Genomic DNA, 18,379 nt, shown 5'->3' with positions numbered 1-18,379 from the left:
CACAGAGACAGCCCAGTCAGAGAGGCAGCACCACCCACAGCCCCAACCCCAAGGCAGGAGCACTCTCCAGCCTTCAGCCCTCCCAGCCCCTCCACCTGCCAGTGCCCGCCGTGGGCCAGCCTCATGGGGCCCCCAAGGCAGTGCCTTTCCCCTGGGCTGGTGGGACTTGCAACCTCCTCCTCACCTATGGAGCTGGTAATCCCGTCCTGGCCAATGTAGTTGTACAGGAACATCTGAAAGAGGAGAGGGGAGAGGCAGAGTCACTGAGAATCCCTTTGCGGGCCTGGAGCCCTGAGGTCTGGAACAACCTTCTGCCCTGAAACCCCAGAGGGCATCCTATTCCTTTTCCCCTGCCTACCCAGATTTCTCTGGTCTTTAAATGTCCCAGAGATGGACGATCTAAAACATGGTACTCTATCATCTCCCTTTCTCCAAACAGTCTTCTCTCAGATTCAACCTCAATCTCTTCTTTCCTTGATCAAGAAGTTTAGGAGGCGGTCTCCTTCTCTACCAAGGCCAAACAGTCATGAATCCCCCTCAAAAGTCTGCAGTCTGGCTCTTTTTCCAAGGTGCCTCTGCTGACCCTCGCTTCTCCTCCCCCGTGCGTGCACAATGATGCATGTGCACGCGTACACAGAGACATCAATGCGTGCAATGCATGGACGTGCACACAGGCCAGAGGCCCACACAGGCTCCTGCTCACATGCATTCACACTTCACCCTCGAGGTTATACGCACCATGGGGGCAGCCAAGATGAGCATGACGCAGCAAGTGGTGGCCCTGCCATTGGTGTAGTCAGAGATGAGCCCTGCCATGATGCCGCCTGGAACACACACCCACTCACACACTGACTCCCAGACAGGACCCTGCCATCCCCTCGCCTGGCACCCCAGCTGTGCCCCAGTGCTGGCCTAGGCCTGTCAGCAAGAACCAGCAGAGCTGCTTTTTCCACAGCCCTCCCCTTCCTGTAGTGCCCATCACTACTGGAGACCAAACAAAAGGGCATCTTTCTTAGGCCCACCCAGCCAGGCAGGAGCAGAACTGAGAATAAACCCAGGAGGCATTTTTCCTCTGGTGCCACCTACCCAGGTCATAGCCCATTGGGCCTGTCCCTTCTTCCTGCACCCCACAAGAAAAGAGGGGAAGGGAGTCTGCTGGCAGAGCAGGGCAAGGCCTCACCTATGATGCCACCAACATCGAAGAGTGTAGACAGGTCCCCAGCCTCCTTGGCACTAAAGTGAGCTGTGGAAAACACAGGTATGTGGTCAGACCTAGGTTCGGGGCAAACATCCTGGAGTGTCACAGCTAGAAGCCCTGCAGAGCGTGATCCAGGCCACTGCCCCCTCTTCCAAGGAAGAGCTGGGGACCTGTGGAGCAGCAGGCTGGCCAGGGCCACGGGGTGAGAGTGCAGCAGTCTGGACAGATGCCCTCTTGGTCCCGTCCTGTATTGCCCTCTTCCCCTGCAGGATGGCCTTCACCTCTCAGAACAAGCCCTCCCTGGCAAGCTCTGGGATCTGGCCCCTGAGCCTGCTGTCCCGTGGCCACCTTTCCCCTGGAGCACAACCTGAAGCTCAGCCCAGCCCTTTCTCTGCTTCACTCCGGCCCTAGTAGCACTAGGAGCTCTTCCCGTTTACCTTAGGCTGTGCTCATACAAGAGCCAGGAAGGAGGCTTGCAGGGACACAGGGGCCTCAGGTCACAGGCCTTGGCTCCATGTTTTGAAAAAGGAATGTCCAGAAGCTGAGATTGTAGCCCCACCCTCGAGGTTGCCTCATACTCTGAAGTCAGCACCAAGGCCGCAAAACAAAGAGTCACGGTGTCCACGAAGCTGCCCTAGTGCTCCACACTGTCACAGAGAGAGGCCCCGACAGAGCTGTGGGGCAAGCTATGGCTTGAGACTTGGCCGTGACTAATTCCTACAGTATCCTGTTCAGAGCAAGCACAATGCGTGGCAAGGCACTGTTGTTCCTCCCCAGGGCTGGGAGGGAGGGAGGGGAGCAGTACTGGGTGAGAGGTCCTCAGCCCTGGTGGAGCTTGGAGGCTCCTGGGGGCTGGGCAGGGCGGGGTGGGCTGCTGTTTGGTAGAGCAGCCCGACCTATGGAAAAGCAGAGACCCAGGCCAGGTGGACATGAAACATCCTTTTTCAAGTGAGCTCTTCTCATCTATACATCCCTGGGCAGGGGCAGAGGGGGGTAGGTCCATGAGACAGGGCAGAACACCAGTGCAGCCCAGCAGATCCAGGCACAGCAGCATCGATCACATTAGGTCCCACTGGGAGAAGACCGCCAGGGTCACCACCAGGCTACAAGGAGTGGGGTCGCTCACCAGGCCCTCTTCCTTGGACTGGGGGAGAGATCCAGCAGGCAGGCCTTTCCTAGCACCTCCCCGTCCTACCACCTATGAGCCAAGCAGCCTGGAGGGCTAGAGAAGAAGATAGCAAGAATTGCAGAACAGAGCTCTGAGTTCCTAACCCCCAGCTCAGTTCCAAGGGAGGGAAGGTGACTGGAGTCAGGGTCTAGCGGGTAGTGTGCTGGATTTAGCTTTCATTTAAGTAAAGAACTAAATCAAGCTCCCTTCACTCTAGGAGATGTTCAGCAGGAATTCTGCCTATATACTGGAATCACAGGCATCACCACGACGGGCTTCCTCTCCCACCAGAGGCAGCCTTGGCCTCCTCAGAGACCCCTTCATTCCCCTTCTCTTGAACTTACCCACATTGGCGATGTAGAGGGGCAGCCAGTAGAGGAAGGTGTAACTGACCAGCTTGGCAAACAGCAGACACAGAGAGAACTCGACCACACCCTGGGGAGTGCAACAGGGGGCACATGGGAAGGGGTCCAGAGGTCCTGGGTTCAGAGGTGGCCCCGAGGGGTGCTCAGCACCACCCCAGTACTTTCCATCACCTGCCACACAAAGCAGCCTCCAACACATCCAGTCCCAATAAAAGCAACGTGACCACTGTGCTTTTTTTGTTTCAAGACAAATCTCCCACACTGCCCTCCCCAAGCAGGCTGCCCAACTTACACCTCTCCTATAAAGAAGTTCTAGAAAAATAGATCACCCAAGCACCCCGTCTCCTCATCACCAACAGAAAAATCTGGAAAGCCCCTCTTTTTCCTCCATTCCACAAACGTCTTACTGGGATCCGGAGCGCCCCAAGGAAGCTGATGGCAGCAGGCTCTTCACATGGCCCCTTGGAGCATTTGGCCACAGTCTCAAGGCCGCTCTCCCTGATAGAGCAGGGACTGTTCCCAGGGTCCTCAGGGTTGTCCTGGTTCTCAGCTGGCTCACCCTGAGCAGAGGAGATGAGCCCTGCTGTGGGTGCATCCGTGTGCTGCCTCCCACCGGCTGAAGGTGCAGCCCAGGCAAGAGACACTGGCTCCCAGGATGGGGAGGCATATTTTTGTCTCGGGCTGGACTGACCTGCCAGACTCATCAGGCTGTAGGGCCAACCCATGGGCCTAGCACTGGGTCCGTGAGGTCAGTGAGGGCCAGAACTCCCTGCCCTAGCTCCCCAGGCCTCTCTGGGTCCAGCCCTCTGGATGGAGTTGGAGGGCAGGGATAGGGCTGGGAGGGCTCACACTCACGTGGTGCTGAGGAGGGGTGCAGTCCACATCTTCTGGGTCTGGAAAAAAAATCACTTTCTAAGAAGTTTCCCAACCCCCCCCAATCCCAAGGTGATTGCCAGGCCCTCACCTTGCACTGGGTCTAAGCCATCCCGGGAACCGGCCCCACTTCTAACTCCTAAGGTGGCCAGTGTGTGTCCCAGCAGGAGGGAGCGGGGCCTGGGGCTCAGGAGACAGCTTTCTAGGCCTGGCTTTCCTAACAACCGGCGGTGTCACTACTGCCTCTGGGACTTTAGTACTCTTAGCTACACAGTGGCTCTCATACCTGGCCTGGCTAGTGCACAAGGCCACCTGCAGCAAGTGGAGAGCCTGGTCACTGTAACAATGTCCCTTCAACTCCACCGTCCCTGATCACACCTCTCAGATTCAACCAATGCTTGCCAAGCACCTCCTATGGGCCTTGCATTTTAACTATGGTGTCTCAGTTAAGCCTGCAGAAATCCTACGAAATAGACATTATTATTACTATTATTATTTTACAAATGAGAAAATAAAGGCTCTGAGAGATTGTCCAAAGTCACATGGCTGGTCCTCCCACTCTGTGACCAGCAGTCTTTCCAGTAGGTCCAGCTGCCTTCTCCCAGAAACCGAGAACTTCTAGGCTCACTTGTGGGGAGTGAGGGGCCCACTCACGTTCGATGAGGAAGAGGAAGGTGATGACACCCATGATGGCAGTAATGATGCCAGGCACGATGAACGACAGGCCCCACTGCCCGTTCACCCAGATGCCGGCGATCAGGGAGCCCAGGATGTTGCCCACAGATGTGTGGGAATTCCAGATGCCCATGATGAACCCCCGCCTGGAAGGGAGGGAGAGAAAGGAAGAGGGTAGAAAAAGTAAAAAGCAAAGCACATCGTTCATAGCAACTGCCCCAACCAAGCTCTAAAGCTGGGCTGACTACAGCTTCCTCGAGGCACCAAAGACTGAGCCCGAAAGCCCCAAGTCAGCAAGGAGTGGGAAACCTTGGGTGGTGTCAAGCAGGTGGCTGCAGGGCCTGGGGTCTCGCTCCGCCTGCCCAGCTCCCTGAGTGCCGATGGGAGCTCTAGCCACACTGAGGGCATGGGGGCCCGGCCCTCGTTCTTCTCTTCTGTCCCTCGATCTCACTCTAAAGCACTGTCCTCAACCAGGGGTGATCCTACCCCCAAGGGACATCTGGTAACAGCTAGAGATTTTTGATGGTCACAACTCAGGGTGTGCTATGGCATCCAGTGAGCAGATGCCAGGAAGGCTACTACTAAACAGCCTGCAGTGGTAGGACAGTCCCCAAACAAGGGTCCAATAGCCCAGAAAGTCAGTAGTGCCAAGGGTGAGAACCCCTTCTCCAAAGCAACTTTGTTTTGCACACAAGCCAATTCAAGGTGGGGAAGGAGGGGGGGTGGGGGGAAGTTTTATAGGTTTCTTTTTGTCTTCGTTGAAAATAGAAATTCATCTATTATTAGAAAAAAACATAACTAAGGTTGCCTGCTCTACGGGTTAAAGCCTCATCAGTGAGAAAATCAGCACTGCTTTTAGCCACTTCTAAGCATGTGAACAGCAACGCGGAGGCTGCTTTCTGACCCTTCCCTCTGAAATTACATCAGAGGCCACGGTGACCAGCTCGGGACCCCCAGCCCTCCCAATCCTTCCCATTCCTCCTCCTTTGTCACACTCACTTCCCCTTCCCGAACCAGTTGCCGACGCAGGTCACCACAGAGGGCCAGCCTGTGGTCTGGACGAGTCCATTACAGACCTGCAGGAAGAGGAAAGGGAGGGTGGGAACAGGCCTGGGCTGTGCCACTGGCTCCCTGCTCTGACCGCCCTGGGCTGAGGAGGTTCAATTTCGTGGCCGAGGAGCCCTCCATACCCCACACTACAAACCTTACCCTTCCCTTACACACATGCCACACCTCCCCAATGGCATGAGCTGGCTTCTCTCGCTCCAGATTGTTCAAGCAGAGACCAAGCCTCTCGTGCATTGGAAGTGACCACAGCGTTGTGCTAAAGGCCAACTCTCTGAGTGAATAAATGTGGGGGCAGTGGGGCCAGGAGGTAGAACTCAGTGCAGTGTAATAGAGAGCACTGGACAGGGAGCCAGGAACAGGCTCCCATCCGCTGTGAGCTGCGGTCTCCCAGGTCCTTCCCCAGACGGCAACACAGGCCCAAGTGCAAGATGGTGATTCATACCTGGATGACCACAAAGTACCAGAGCTCGTGGATGTTCCAGAAATATCCCAGGCCAAAGAGCGAGGTGAAAAGGCCACTGAGCAGCATTCCAGCGGAGAGGTAGTAACGGAGCGGAAGCCGCTCCCCAAAAACCCCACTGGGGAAGAGAAAGTTGGATCTGCAGTTAAGCTCCTCTGTGTCCACCTCAACTCCCTACCATGTTTCTGCCCCCACCACGCTAGGAAGTGGCTCTGGCCAAAGTCCCACCAATGACTTCTGTGTTGCCATGTGACGGGGCCAACCTCTGTCCCCCACTGCTGCTGTGACACCTGGCCATGCTCCATGAATTTAGCTTGCCTATTTTCCTCCGCTTGGCCAGCCACTCCGTGTCGTGTATTTTCCTCTCGGCGCAGTCTTTTGCAACACTTTTACCATTGGAACAACCACCCATAGGCTAAATAGCTCCACGTGCATATCTTCAAGCCTGATCTGTCTCCTAGAGCTTCACAGTTGCAGACAGGTGCCTCCTGGACATCTTTATTCAGATGCCCCTGGGGCATTTGAAACCCAGTGCTCTTAAGCTGAATTCCTCTTCCTCCTCCCGCCAACTGTCCTGACACCTTCATCATCCTGTTATCCTCATCTGAGTGAATGCCACTCCTTGGGCACTCAAGCCAGGCTCAGAGCTCTCTCAGCCTCCCACCTCTCCTCCCCACCCCTCACATTCAGTCTCCAAGACTCACCGGGCTACCTCTTAGCTAGTGCTCCAGTACATAGCCTCTTTCCACCTCTATAACCACTGTAGTAATGTAAGCTCAACAGCTTGGGCTATTGTCAAATTGGTCACTCTGTGTGACCAGTCTCATCCACCTCAGCATCACTCTCAGAGCGAGCTCCCAGAAATGCCCATCTGGATGAGACACCCTGGCGAAAACCCTTCCATGCGTCTCTGCCCGTGGACCTCGTGTGCAAATGACCTCAGCCCTCAGCCCTGCTGCTACCTTCCTTACACTGTCATTCCCTCCATACACCTGCCCGCAGTTCCTCCCGTAGATCATGCTGTTTCTTCACATTTGCCCTACTTGCTCGTGCTATTCCTTCTGCCCAGGTCTCCATCTGCACCGCCGCACCCAAGTCCCTTGCATCAGGTCAGACATCATCTCATCCAAGAAGCCTTCCCCGACCCCTCTGCTCTAGCTCAGCTTGGACTGAGTAATGACCTTGGAGCTCCCAGAACGCCTGATGGCCACCTCTGTCATGGAGCCGCCACAGTTTTAGCACCAGCTGCTGATGCATCCATTGCCCCACTAGCCTGTGAGCCCTTTGGAGGCAGTATGCAGCCTTATTGATCATGGATTCCCGGCAAGGAACAGCATGCTTCCCATGCTGGTTTGGACGCAGCAGAGGATGGGGATTCTCCTAGCTAGATGTGCACGCAGGGCCATTCTTAAAGGGTCCTAGTCCATACCCACCAACTGTGATATCTGAGTGAATAGACTCAAAGGCAGCATCCAGGAGAACATTTCCAGGCAAAAGAGCTGCTACCAGTGGGAGTCTACCAGGCGAAGGGGCAGTCTCTGCGAGCGCGGTAAGGCAAGGAGGATGGCTGTGGGTGGATCGTACATGCAGCCTCCCTGGTCTCATTCCCACATGGGGGAGCCATCACTCCCTGGTGGGAGTTCGCTTCAACCCAGCTGCCCCCAGGTTCCTTAAGGGGAGGTAGCAGCTCTAAACCATCCTCCTCTTGGTCACAGGCTCAGCCTCTGTCCTTACCTGATGAACATGCCGATGGCATACGCGACGAGGAAGGCATTGTCCACGCCCCCTAGTAACTCCTTATAGTTGTCCTTGTCTGAAAGCAGATGGGAGAAACAGAAAGCTGACTGCGTGGATGCCCCTGCAGGAAGCCCTCCCTGGACAGCCCCTTCTCGAGGAAGAGGGAATGGAGAATGGGAAGAGCAACTTGCCCTGTTCTTACCAAACGGGGCCCAGCTGCACCACATGGTGTCGTTGAGACTGTGAGTGTCATTGATGGGTTTGATCTGCTCCGAGCAGTTCTGGTGCAGACGGCTCTGGATAGGCAATGGGACGTACAGGTCAGGGGTTGACCCAGAGGGGAGCAAGCAACCACCTGCCCCAACCATACCGGAGACATTGCCTCCTACCAGATTCTATGTCCCCCCTACTGGCACCTCCTCCTGCAGGAACTGGCTGCAGGGGGAAGCGGCCACATCAGACCCATGAGCAGCATCCACATAGCCCAGGGGCCCTCCACACTTATTCCATCCACAGCCACTGACACAGGTGTCTTGGGGAATAAACTCAAAAGGAGCTCCTGGGGAAGACAGCCACTGAGAGTGGGAGCCTGCCAGGTGAAGGTGCAACCTTGGTGGCCATGGGAAGGGGTAAGGACGGTTACGACAGTGTGCTTCTGCACTCTTCAGTGCTGCCAGCCAGCCTCACCTTGACGATACTGATAGGCTTCCTGGACATGTGATAGCAGGCGTAAATTAGGAAGGTCAGCAGCAGGATGAGGCCTCGGAACCTGCAGGAAGGGACAGCATCTGCGTTAGTGGGAAGTCAGCCCCAGCTGGAAGTTCTGGGCCGGCATCCCCGACCCGTGTCCCCTCTGGCAGCCCCAGGGCCTGAGCACCACCAACTCCTTCCTTCTTGGTGCAGAGGCCAAGGGGAGGCTGGGAAAAAATGCCCAGAGGCCAGGGTGCTCAGGGGGACCTGTCTCCCTGGTCCCAACTCCTGAGGCCTCTGTTGGAGCCAGCTCGGCCCCAGCCCACAGGAAACTCCTCCACCTGTTCTGACCGGCTGGCAGCACCTCTGCTTTTTGTCGACCTCCCTGAGGTCAGGGCGCCTGTGTGTGTGCATGTGTGTGTGCATGTGTGTGTGCATGTGTGTGTACGTGTGTGTGCATGTGTGTGGCAGAGGTGGGGCAGGGAGTTTGAGTGGTTTTCACATGTCTGAAATGACGGGGATAGGAGGGAGACAGTCAGGAGAAGGGTCTGTTTTTAAAGTGAGGTCGATACTCCTCTGAAGCTTCGAACAGGGCAGACACAGCACCTCCTTCAGCCAGGCGGTAGTTGGAAAGGAGGTGGCAGTGGGACAGCTGGTGACAGACCCAAGCCCTCTTCTTAGTCCCAGTCCGTCCATCCCACTGGACAGAGCCCATTCTTTCCATCTGTGGCTCACACACACATGCTCTTTCTCACCCCTCACGTCTCATCCCATGCCCTGGCCCGGGATGGAAAGAACAGCGCAGGCGGGGGGCACTCAGCGTTTCCACTACGCCCCGGCCGCTCCCCGAGCCTGAGGCCTGGGGAAGGGCCCCAGAGCCCTGCTGAGTCACCATCTGCTTCCTCGCCGCAGCCAGCAGCCAGGACGTGCCTGGAAAATAGGCCTCAGAGCAGAGCCCCAGTCCACGAGAAGGGGCCAGGAGTTAGGCGAGGCCCAGGGCTCACTGAAGACTTCATGGAGAAGGGTCAGGAAAAAGGGTGGGAGGGCTCCTGAAGCCCTTTCTGTCCTGGCTCCCAAGAGCCTAAGGGCAGGACACTGGATGCTCCCTCTGCCTAGGAATCCTCCTCCACACCCCAAACTCACTTCCCCCAAATGTGGCATGAAGCAACACCCACTACCACTTGGGAAACAAAGGGGCATTTCAGCGAAGCCTGATTTGGGCTTGGGCTACAAGGCTCCGCTCTGCTAAAACGCTTTCAGTGCCTTTCCATCCCATCCGGCATGAAGGTGCAACAGTGTAGTCTGGAATGCAGGCGGCTCCACGCCCCGGCCTCTCTGGCCACCGGTTCCCAAAGGCACACATGTGGGTCACAGAGGTCCTCTAGGGACTCAAGCTGTCTAGGGAAGCTGGGGCTACTCCAAGTGCCTGTCACAGTGACTGACATAGGCAAGCTTGTGGCAACAATGTTTTCCGGGTTCCACCTGTTGCCATATGGCTGATGACTCTTAGTTCAGGGACTTCTAGAATCTAAGGGAAATCCTCTGAGAGACTTTGAAGAGGGTGCCCAGCTGGCCTTCTGCAAAGAGCAATGGATGGAAGAACCCTGCAGCCCTCCAGATAGCACCCACCAAGCCCCGCCTGGGACACACCTGGTTCAGGGAGAGGCGGGAAGCTTTGCGTGGCACCTCTCACTAATTGCCTGTGTAACCTCCCGTGAATCCCTAAGCCTTTTTTTTGCCTCTGGTTTCCTCATCAGTTACACACTGCGCTAGCATCAGTCCCAGCTGTCCCACAAGATAAGAGAACACAGCATGACTCTCCCCCCATCCCCAGGTCCCTGGTTATACTGCCGGTAAGGCCCCCCAGTCAGCAGGACCGGCCTTCACGACCACTTGGATGTGCCAGGGCCTCTGCCAAGATGTTTGGCCACTGACCACGGTGACAAATCAGATCCTTTCAGTGTCTCAAAGATCCCTGGGAACCCAAGGCCCCACTGGGGCCCCAGCTGTGACTGTTCTTTCATCACAGGCTCGGCAGTGAAGCCCTTGCTGGCTACGTAGCCTGGTGTTGACTAGGAAGCCAGACTGTACCTCCACACTCACGCTGAGCCCTCCCAGGCCTGGTGAGAGCCAATGGGGGCCCAGAGGCACAGCCTGCGGCCAGCACCCTTCTCCCTCCCACCCCACTCCCCCAACTGCACTGTGTCAACTCCAGCCTGCCCTCCCCGACTCCCCTGCTTGTGGCCCTAGGTGTTCTTCCTTATCTGCTCCATGGCCCCTTTGTCTGGAGTCCTGTCCCCACCAACCTCATTAGGAGGAGCTGTGCCCATTTCTAACATCTTGATTCCCTTTGGCTGAAGCGAGGCTGCTCTCTCATGCATCCGTGTGCCCATCCTGCACCAGGCCCCATGCTACAATCCAGCACTAGCAAGAGCATCCGTGAGCGGGATCTCCACCTGCCTGGGCGCACAGGTCCACAGGGAGACAGTTAGACCTGGTGTGACGGCTCTGTCTTACAGAGATGACACAGAGGAGAGACTCCGAGCCAGCAGGAGGGAGCAGTGTCAGGAAAGGATTCCTGAAGCTGAGGCTTCAAAAACAAGCAGGACGAGGCCCAGTCAACCACAGCTGGGGCAGGGAGGACTGCCAGGGAGAGGAAGCAGCATGCACGAAGGCACGGAGGCGTGAAATGACACTACCTGTTTGGGGAACTCTGCCTCAGTGGGGGTATCTGCAGGGTGAAACTGAGCCAAGCAGAGATGCAGAGGTGGCTGGGAAGGGCAGGGGCCTCAGGTGGCATGGCGCAGGGCCTCAGGTGCCAAGCTGTGGCATTTAGGCTATCTCTGGAGGTGACGGGAAGCCACTGAAGAGAGCGGGAGTTCCCAGGTTGGCAGCTCTGAACCCCAGCCAGCCTAAGCCAGGTGAAGACCCAGGGCTGTGCCCTGTAGGTTTTGGTGGGAAGTGCAGACAGGCTTCCCCACTGAGGCTCAAGGTCAGTTCCCTGGGCCTTTTTCATCCTGCCAGCCACTCCCAGGCACATAGCAGCATCACGGGGGTGATGGATGTCATCCCCAGGTGGTGGATGTCAGGGAGTTGATGTCTATAAGAGAAAACAGCAAGGACTCGGGAATCAGGCAAAAGCTGGTTTCATTCCTTACATCTTTTTGCTCATCGGAAAAGCAGAGTCTATCACCTTTCTCAGACCTATTGATGGGTTAGTGAGATGCACCTAACCGGTCTGAAATTGTTCCTGATGCCCAGAGGGTGCTTAGATGACAGCTAGTGTGCTTCCAATTTTCAGACCAGGAAGAAGGACTGGAGGGGTGGAGGCGGCCCACACTGCTCTGTTAGGGGAGCCGAGTGGGGTCAGGGGCTGAACCAAACTCTTCTGGGAAGTGGAGGTTCCAGGCCCTGGATTTACCTGGAAGGTAGAGATGTGGCTGCCAGCCTGTCCCCCTCCACCATGCCTCCTGCTGTGCATAGCTGGGTCTAGATGAACATAAGGATGCCCTGAAGCTCCTGGAGCTCTGGCCTTGCCTGTGGTGGGCCCTAGGGCTTCTTGGGGAGCTTACAGTGGGACACAGGGGAGACTCCAGCCCCGGGGCCCTCCCACCTGCTCCCGCGGGCAGACAGGAAGGTCAGTAGGGGTCCCCACGTGCATCCTGACCTGGTAGCTTCCAAGATTCAAGCCCCGCCCTCCTCCAGGTGGTGGCCTGATGTCCCTGCCAGCTCTGACCCCAACTCCCTGAAATCTACCACCTGGAGTCCCTCATGATGCTGCCAGTAGAAACCCTGACACCCAAGATAGCAAGAGAGTCATAAGTCTTGAGGGTGGTGGTGGGGGGGTTCTGAGCTGTGTTGTGTGACACTAGGAATGGCACTGGCCTCTTCTGGGACTTCCTTCCTGGCCTCCAGAGGGATGGAGGGACGAGCTCAAAGTCACACCACTCGCTGGGCATGGCATAGTTGGAGCTGGGCCTCCTCTGAGTCTGGTGCTCTATCCATTCCCCATTGTCAGGTGTTCTAAGAGAAAGATCAAGGTGCCGTGGTTCACAGGAGACTGGGAACTTCGGTCAGGTTAAGGGCTAGTCTAGACGGAGGCCAAGACTGCCAAGCTCACACTAGCTTCAGAAAGGCAGCTGACGCACTCCTTCCATGTTTAGAACCCGCAGGTTTCACTTCTCCTCTCACCAGTCCTTCCCTCGTGAATCAAGAGGTCCCAGAAGAGAAGCAGGGCACAGAATATGCACAGACAGGCCTTGCCTAGCTGGCCCCAGGGTGGCTGTGACACGGGGGATGGCAGCCCAGGGGCTGGGCCAGGCTGGGCAAGTAGGCCAAGGACCAAAGGACGGAAGGGAAGGCCCCCGGCTGCTCCAGATGGGGCGGCTGTCCCATGACCCTCAAAGACCTTATTAGTAAGAGGTGGCACTTCTCAGAATCCCACCTCCCCCCACTGGATACTGGTTACTGAATAACCAAGTTAGATAGAGAGGTCGACTAGCTATCTCTTAACTATTAGCTGACAGTCCAACCTACTCTTTCGAAGGAGCGTGATAATAACTTTATTGACCTTGTTGAGACTTTGCACTAGGAATGCTTCTGGGGTAAATATCAAGAAATGGCGTATCCCAAAGCAGTGACAGATTAGAAACAAACAAAACCCCCAAAAGACCGACTGCCACCACCACTGCAACAGCAAAAACCAAGAAACAGCCCAGCAGAGGGACGCTGCCCCCGAGAGATGTCAGAAACAGCCCCAGCTCCCCAGTGGCTCCCTAGTCACTCCCCAGTCCCAGGCTAGGCTGGCTGTGGCTGCAGGTGTCTTTGGCACTTGTTCTGAGAAAATGGATTCAGTGGCCTCTTCTCAGATGTGACTGTTCTGAGACTAAGCAGATCTGAAAAGGATAGAGGGCTGGGCACAGTAAGAACCAAGCTAGGGTCAATGGTGACAGTGCTCACCTCCACCCGCCAAGCCCTCCACCAGCACTGGGAGATACCCTGCTAGGAAAAGGCCAGCCAGGAACAGATACCACAGGGGCAGAGCCCTGAGCCAGGCCTTTAGCACACAAGACAGGACAAGGCCCTCTCTGGGAGGTGCAAAGCTCTCCCAGGGCAGCAGCCAGCCCCTCAGGGAACCCTCTGTTTGCTGTCCTTCCTCCAGCTGGGACGTAGGCGCATGCTCAGAGAGATCGAGCTGACTCGGGGCTTGCCCTGAGAGCCTTCCTAGAGAAAGAAGCCATTGGCCAGGAGCCACGAGGAACTCAGGACATTTGAGAAGAGATTGGTGGCTCAGATGACAATCTGTTTTAGGAAAGAGGAAAATACAGGATTGATTGTTTTGCTTTGGGAAGAAAGCTGAGTGGGGGACCCTGAATGGTCAGGCAGAATGAAGACAGGCTTCACGCTGCAGCAGGGGCTCTGATCAGCAGCCGGAATAACAGGGAGGGTGGGAGTGTTGGTGGGGTTCAGAAGAGGCAGCCAACAGGTTTTAAGTTGGTGTCTCTTCTGAAGAAAGGTTGTGTAAATAGCACTGATGGAAGCGTGTTGATGATGGCAGAGCTGCAGTCCTGCTTAGAGGGGGAGGAGGAGGGCCTTCCTTCTCCTGAGCAAGAGGAGTCCAGGGGACAAGACCTGAGCCAGAAGCCAACAGGAGAGCAGTGACACCGCCCCCCAACCCCACACACACACCAACTTAGTGTCTGTTAGGGACTCAGATAGGAGGTCCTGGGCTTCAGGGACTCTACCTCTGGTGTCTGTCCTCAATTCTGCTGTTACTTTGGGACTGTCAACCCTGACCCCAGCTCTCAGTTGATATAGAAGCTTGAATGGAAAAAACAAGGCCTTGGCCAACCATACAGACTATTTCGAAACCTTGCTGCTACCTTCTAGACCAGCCCACAGGGCCTGAGTCAGACAGCCCCACCCGAGGTCAATGAGGTGCACGCCAGTCCACTGTAGGGAGGGAAAGAGGAAACAGCAGGGTGGAAGAGGAAGCCCAAAAAGCAGCTGGGGGAGAAGCTGCTGTCACGAGGGGTGGGGGATGGGACCTCCACAGGCTCACATGCCCCTTCCTGGGGGCTGGAGTAGGGATCATGGGCTAAGCCTCCAGGTTCTTCCCAGGAGCCCTCATTTCCTTTTCCAAGCAGCCTCTTCCCATCAAAGCTCATTTTAAACAGCCCTTTCTGCTGCCCTTACCATGCACCTCTTTGCAGTCAACAGGAAAGTAAGATTTGAGAGAGCTAGCCCATGGGACAGGGAAACAGACATCAGACTTTGAGCAAAATTGGCTGAGTCCTAATTTCTGGTTCTGCCACTTAATGTGACCTTGGGCAAGTTGTTGTACATCTCTAAGCCTCAGTTTGATCTTCCTTTAAATAAGATCATACACCCCTGCTGCACGAGAGTGTTATAAAGATTAAATGAGATATCCTGGATGTGAAAGTGTCTGGCACACAGCAGGTTTTCTCTCGGTATGAATTTGAATGTCTTTCCCCTGAGTCCTCCTCAGAGTGGGCACCAGGATCCGGCAGTGAAAGCCCTTAGCTGACTCCACAGGGCAGAACCATCCATCCTAGCTTAGCTGTGGCCTTTTCCAGCTCACAGGGGAAGATCGGGGTGTGGGGAAAATGGTACCATGGGAGCTCACAGCTCCTGCTCTTCCTGCCTGCCCAATTCACCCTCCTGGCCATTCCTGCTCATCCAGCTGCAGTCACCCTGGTATTTCCTCCCACAGGCTTTTCTTCTGCACATTCTGGGCCGTCCGCCTCACCTGGCCCCAGGAAATGGGCCCAGCCCCATAAGCACCAGCCACAGTAATCTCCCACGCTGCCAGCTGCCCCCAGACGCACCCACACAGACACTGGCACAAAGGCAGGAACCAGCCAGGCTCCGGGCTGGGGAACCTCCAGGTGCTCTGTGGCTCTGAAATGCCATGGACAAGCCATTCATCGTCATCCTGACGAGGAAGGCCTAACAGAAGGAGGAAAGCAACATCTTCCTGGACAGAAACTCCACCATCTCTGACTCTTGCTTGGATGTCTGCAGCTGTCTCCACACACCTGGCGCCATATGACTCCCAGCCTCCTGTCCAGGGGCGCCTTTTGTTCCTGCCGGCTGGAGCTACATGTTACTACTTCATAGACAGGGGACGGGCCATGTCTCCACTTGCATGCCTTTGCCGGCTCTGTGACCTCTGCTCAGAACACCTCCAGATCCAAGTCAAAGACTTCCTTCTTCTCCTAATGGAGATGATTCTCTCCCTCCACAGAAATTTATAAGCACCTAGCCAATACCAAGTATGCTAGACACTGGGCTAAGTGCTTTAAGCAGTTTCTCATTTAATTTCACCAAAACCCCGCGATAGAGGTACATCATTTTTTCCATTTCACGGATAAGGAAATTGAGCCTTGGAGATGTTAAGTAATTTGTCCAAGGCCAAATGGCCATGTAATCTTTTCCCCACCCAACACTATCATTAGGAAGGCAGCGGAAAGACATGGGCTTACGAGTCAGACTAATCTTGATTCCAACTCCAGCTCAGTCATTTATCAGCTGTGTGGTGCTGGACAGGCTTACATAACTGCTCTGTGCCTCATTACACTCATATGTTCCATAGGGAAGCTAACATTCACCTTGCAGTTCCACAAGAATTACAAATAAACAATGTCTGGCACAAAGTAGTAGGAAAAACAAATAGAATATAGTCAATCATTAGTGTTTACTCAGTGCTTCATATCAGCCTGGCACTGACCTAAGTACCTTACACATAGTACCTCATTTAAACCTCAGAACACTTGTGTGATACAGGTATTATTATTATGCTCATTTTACAGAGGAGGAGTCCAAGGCCCACGGCCAGTCCACTTTCAGCTTCCTATTCTGTCTTCTTCACTTACTAAATGCCCTCCTTGGGGACATGTGAAAGCGTTAAAGGTGACAGAGATTTGATTTCTCATTTTCAGACTATAAGTCTTTATTTTTGTTTGTCTGCACCCTGGCCTGTATTTTGTTTAGCACAAGAAAGGTGAGTTGGGTTAATATGTATCTGTAATAATAACATCATCATCACTAATAATGATAGTAAAAGCCGCCATGTATTCCATGCTTCCTGTATGCCAGGCAATGTATACATATAATCTCTAACCTTTTATGTGTTAAATGGTCAACAAGTCAGTTTTCTTCAAAATCTCCCCAACTGACTTCTGCATTCCCCTCGCTGGTCCTCTGAATGACACGGCACATGGGAAATGTCATCCTTTGGCACTCAGTAAGTAGAGCAGGGCCTTCTAAAATTGCTGACTATGTGTACACAGCCCCTCTCCAGCTTGATTCTTAGTTCCAAGAAGGTAGAACCCTGTCTTGATTGTCTTTGCAGGCCTCAGAGCTCAGCATAATAATGTACCTACAGAAGAACTACGTGACATTTAGTGTTTGATAGGAATCCAAATCTAAACTTATCTGGAAGGAAGTAAAAGGATACCTGTTGAGTACCCTCCAGCAGCCAGAAGACGTCAAGAATGTTTCCTTATATTATCGCACTTATCCTCAAGAACCCATCTGACTTTTACTGATGAGGAAACTGGGGCTCAGCAAAGTCAAGGCTCACAGTGGTGAAAGGATTTCAACCAAGGTCTGTCTTAAATCCCAGAGATGTTGGGGAATACTGTAGCTGAATTCACACCTTGAGAAGTGTGAAAGTGAAGAGTGTTGGAGGCTGGAGAAAGTCATGTTATGCGTATTACTGAGCCCTTCTAGAATGCTAATGTGTTCTAGATGGTTTATAATGATCCACCCTCCCCATTCTCTCTGAAATGTTAGTTACTTTGTTTAAAAGATATAACTAATATACATGAATGAGACTCTACTAGGAACAATCGTGGCAGACAGGTATGACTTTATATACATGGTATTGAAACCTGTTTTTGTTTATTAAAAGGAAAAATGTTACACATAAGAAAAATGACTGGTTGTTCCAGAATAAGAAAGAGAACAGTGAAGGTCAAATCTGAATGGATACATTTGTAGGTTTGTAGAAAGGAAATTTGATTTGTCTTGGATTATAGTACATGCAAACAATAAGTCTGAAAATAAGTAATTAAATGTGTTAAAATTTTGCCAAAGTTGGCAAAATCTTGATGAGTTTGTGAATATTTAATTTAAAAAGAGGGAGGGCTCCTGGAAAACCACAAAGATTTGCTCTTTCATCTTTTAAAAAGAGAGGTGCTAGAAATAATTAGATTTATTTAATATGTTAATATTGATCAATTGCTTGGAAATAATTGTCAAGTCAGAAGAGATGCTCAGCCTTCTCTAGGTTAAATTTATATTGGTAAAATATTATTATTTATCTAAATATTTGAGAAATTATATGCTATATAAGAGTTGTGCAGACTTCTCAATGCCCTCTCTGTACGTGACGTTTCTATTTATCAGCACCCTGATGGTGCCTTCCCTGATAACAACAGTATACGTGTTACTAGTCATGATTTCAATTATTATTTAAAATGTTACTGGAGGCTGGGCATGGTGGCTCATGCCTGCAATCCTGGAGCTTTGGGAGGATGAGGTGGGAGGATGAGGTAAGAGGATGGCTTTAGGCCAGGAGTTTGAGACCAGTCTGGGCAACATAGCAAGACCCTGTCTCTACAAAAATAAAAAACTTAGCTGGGTGTGGTGGTGCATGCCTGTAGTCTCAGCTACTTAGGAGGCTGAGGCAAGAGGATCCCTTGAGCCCAGAAGTTTGAGGCTGCAGCGAGCTATGATCGTGCCACTGCACTACAATCTGGGTGATAGAGCAAAACTCTGTCTTGAAAAAATAAAATAAAATAAAATAAAATAAAATAGTTACCAGGCTGCAACTTTCCTTCTTTAATTTAAATGTAGCATCTTCCAGGCCACCGGTTTTCAACTGGAGATGTATATCAGCCTTTCCTATGCAGTTTTATTAAAATACAGATATTTAGGACTTACGTTAAGCTTACTGAATATCTTTAGTTGATATTCTTGGCATTTTATGTAAATTATATCTCAGAATTTTTATATATCTTAAGATTTTTTCTCTGTAAAAATCATGTTCATTTTTGTAAATTAATATCATGTTCATTGTGTTTTTTGAAATTAGCCTTATATTTTTAGACATTGTCTAG

At 53.1% G+C, this 18,379-nt stretch overlaps 2 protein-coding genes across 7 annotated transcripts in view; one reads left to right on the top strand and one right to left on the bottom strand.

Moving 5' to 3' along the window:
* Positions 1–2,768, top strand: part of TMEM218 (transmembrane protein 218) — a 28,102-nt gene extending 25,334 nt beyond the window's left edge. For 2 of the 4 annotated variants that reach the window (XR_010141763.1, XR_008511492.2), the window contains one exon: positions 2,584–2,768. The gene's annotated coding sequence lies outside the window, so the exon portion shown is untranslated. The remainder of the gene's footprint in view (positions 1–2,583) is intronic. The other 2 variants (XR_010141762.1, XR_010141761.1) reach the window with 1 other exon arrangement.
* Positions 1–18,379, bottom strand: part of SLC37A2 (solute carrier family 37 member 2) — a 53,565-nt gene that overhangs the window by 3,467 nt on the left and 31,719 nt on the right. For all 3 annotated transcript variants that reach the window (XM_054525349.2, XM_054525348.2, XM_054525347.2), the window contains exons 2-13: positions 8,232–8,313; positions 7,747–7,840; positions 7,542–7,620; positions 5,790–5,925; positions 5,279–5,355; positions 4,259–4,425; positions 3,587–3,624; positions 3,139–3,291; positions 2,711–2,801; positions 1,181–1,243; positions 739–824; positions 185–233 (exon numbers count right to left, since the gene is read on the bottom strand). In XM_054525349.2, the coding sequence (XP_054381324.1) occupies positions 185–233; positions 739–824; positions 1,181–1,243; positions 2,711–2,801; positions 3,139–3,291; positions 3,587–3,624; positions 4,259–4,425; positions 5,279–5,355; positions 5,790–5,925; positions 7,542–7,620; positions 7,747–7,840; positions 8,232–8,261 (1,063 nt within the window). In that variant the 5' untranslated portion in view covers positions 8,262–8,313. The remainder of the gene's footprint in view (positions 1–184; positions 234–738; positions 825–1,180; positions 1,244–2,710; positions 2,802–3,138; positions 3,292–3,586; positions 3,625–4,258; positions 4,426–5,278; positions 5,356–5,789; positions 5,926–7,541; positions 7,621–7,746; positions 7,841–8,231; positions 8,314–18,379) is intronic.

The sequence above is a fragment of the Pongo abelii genome, chromosome 9, assembly GCF_028885655.2.
Source record: "Pongo abelii isolate AG06213 chromosome 9, NHGRI_mPonAbe1-v2.0_pri, whole genome shotgun sequence".
NCBI lineage: Eukaryota > Metazoa > Chordata > Mammalia > Primates > Hominidae > Pongo > Pongo abelii.
The sequence above is the reverse complement of the archived record's forward strand: the minus strand, read 5'-3'. Positions and strand labels throughout refer to the sequence as shown.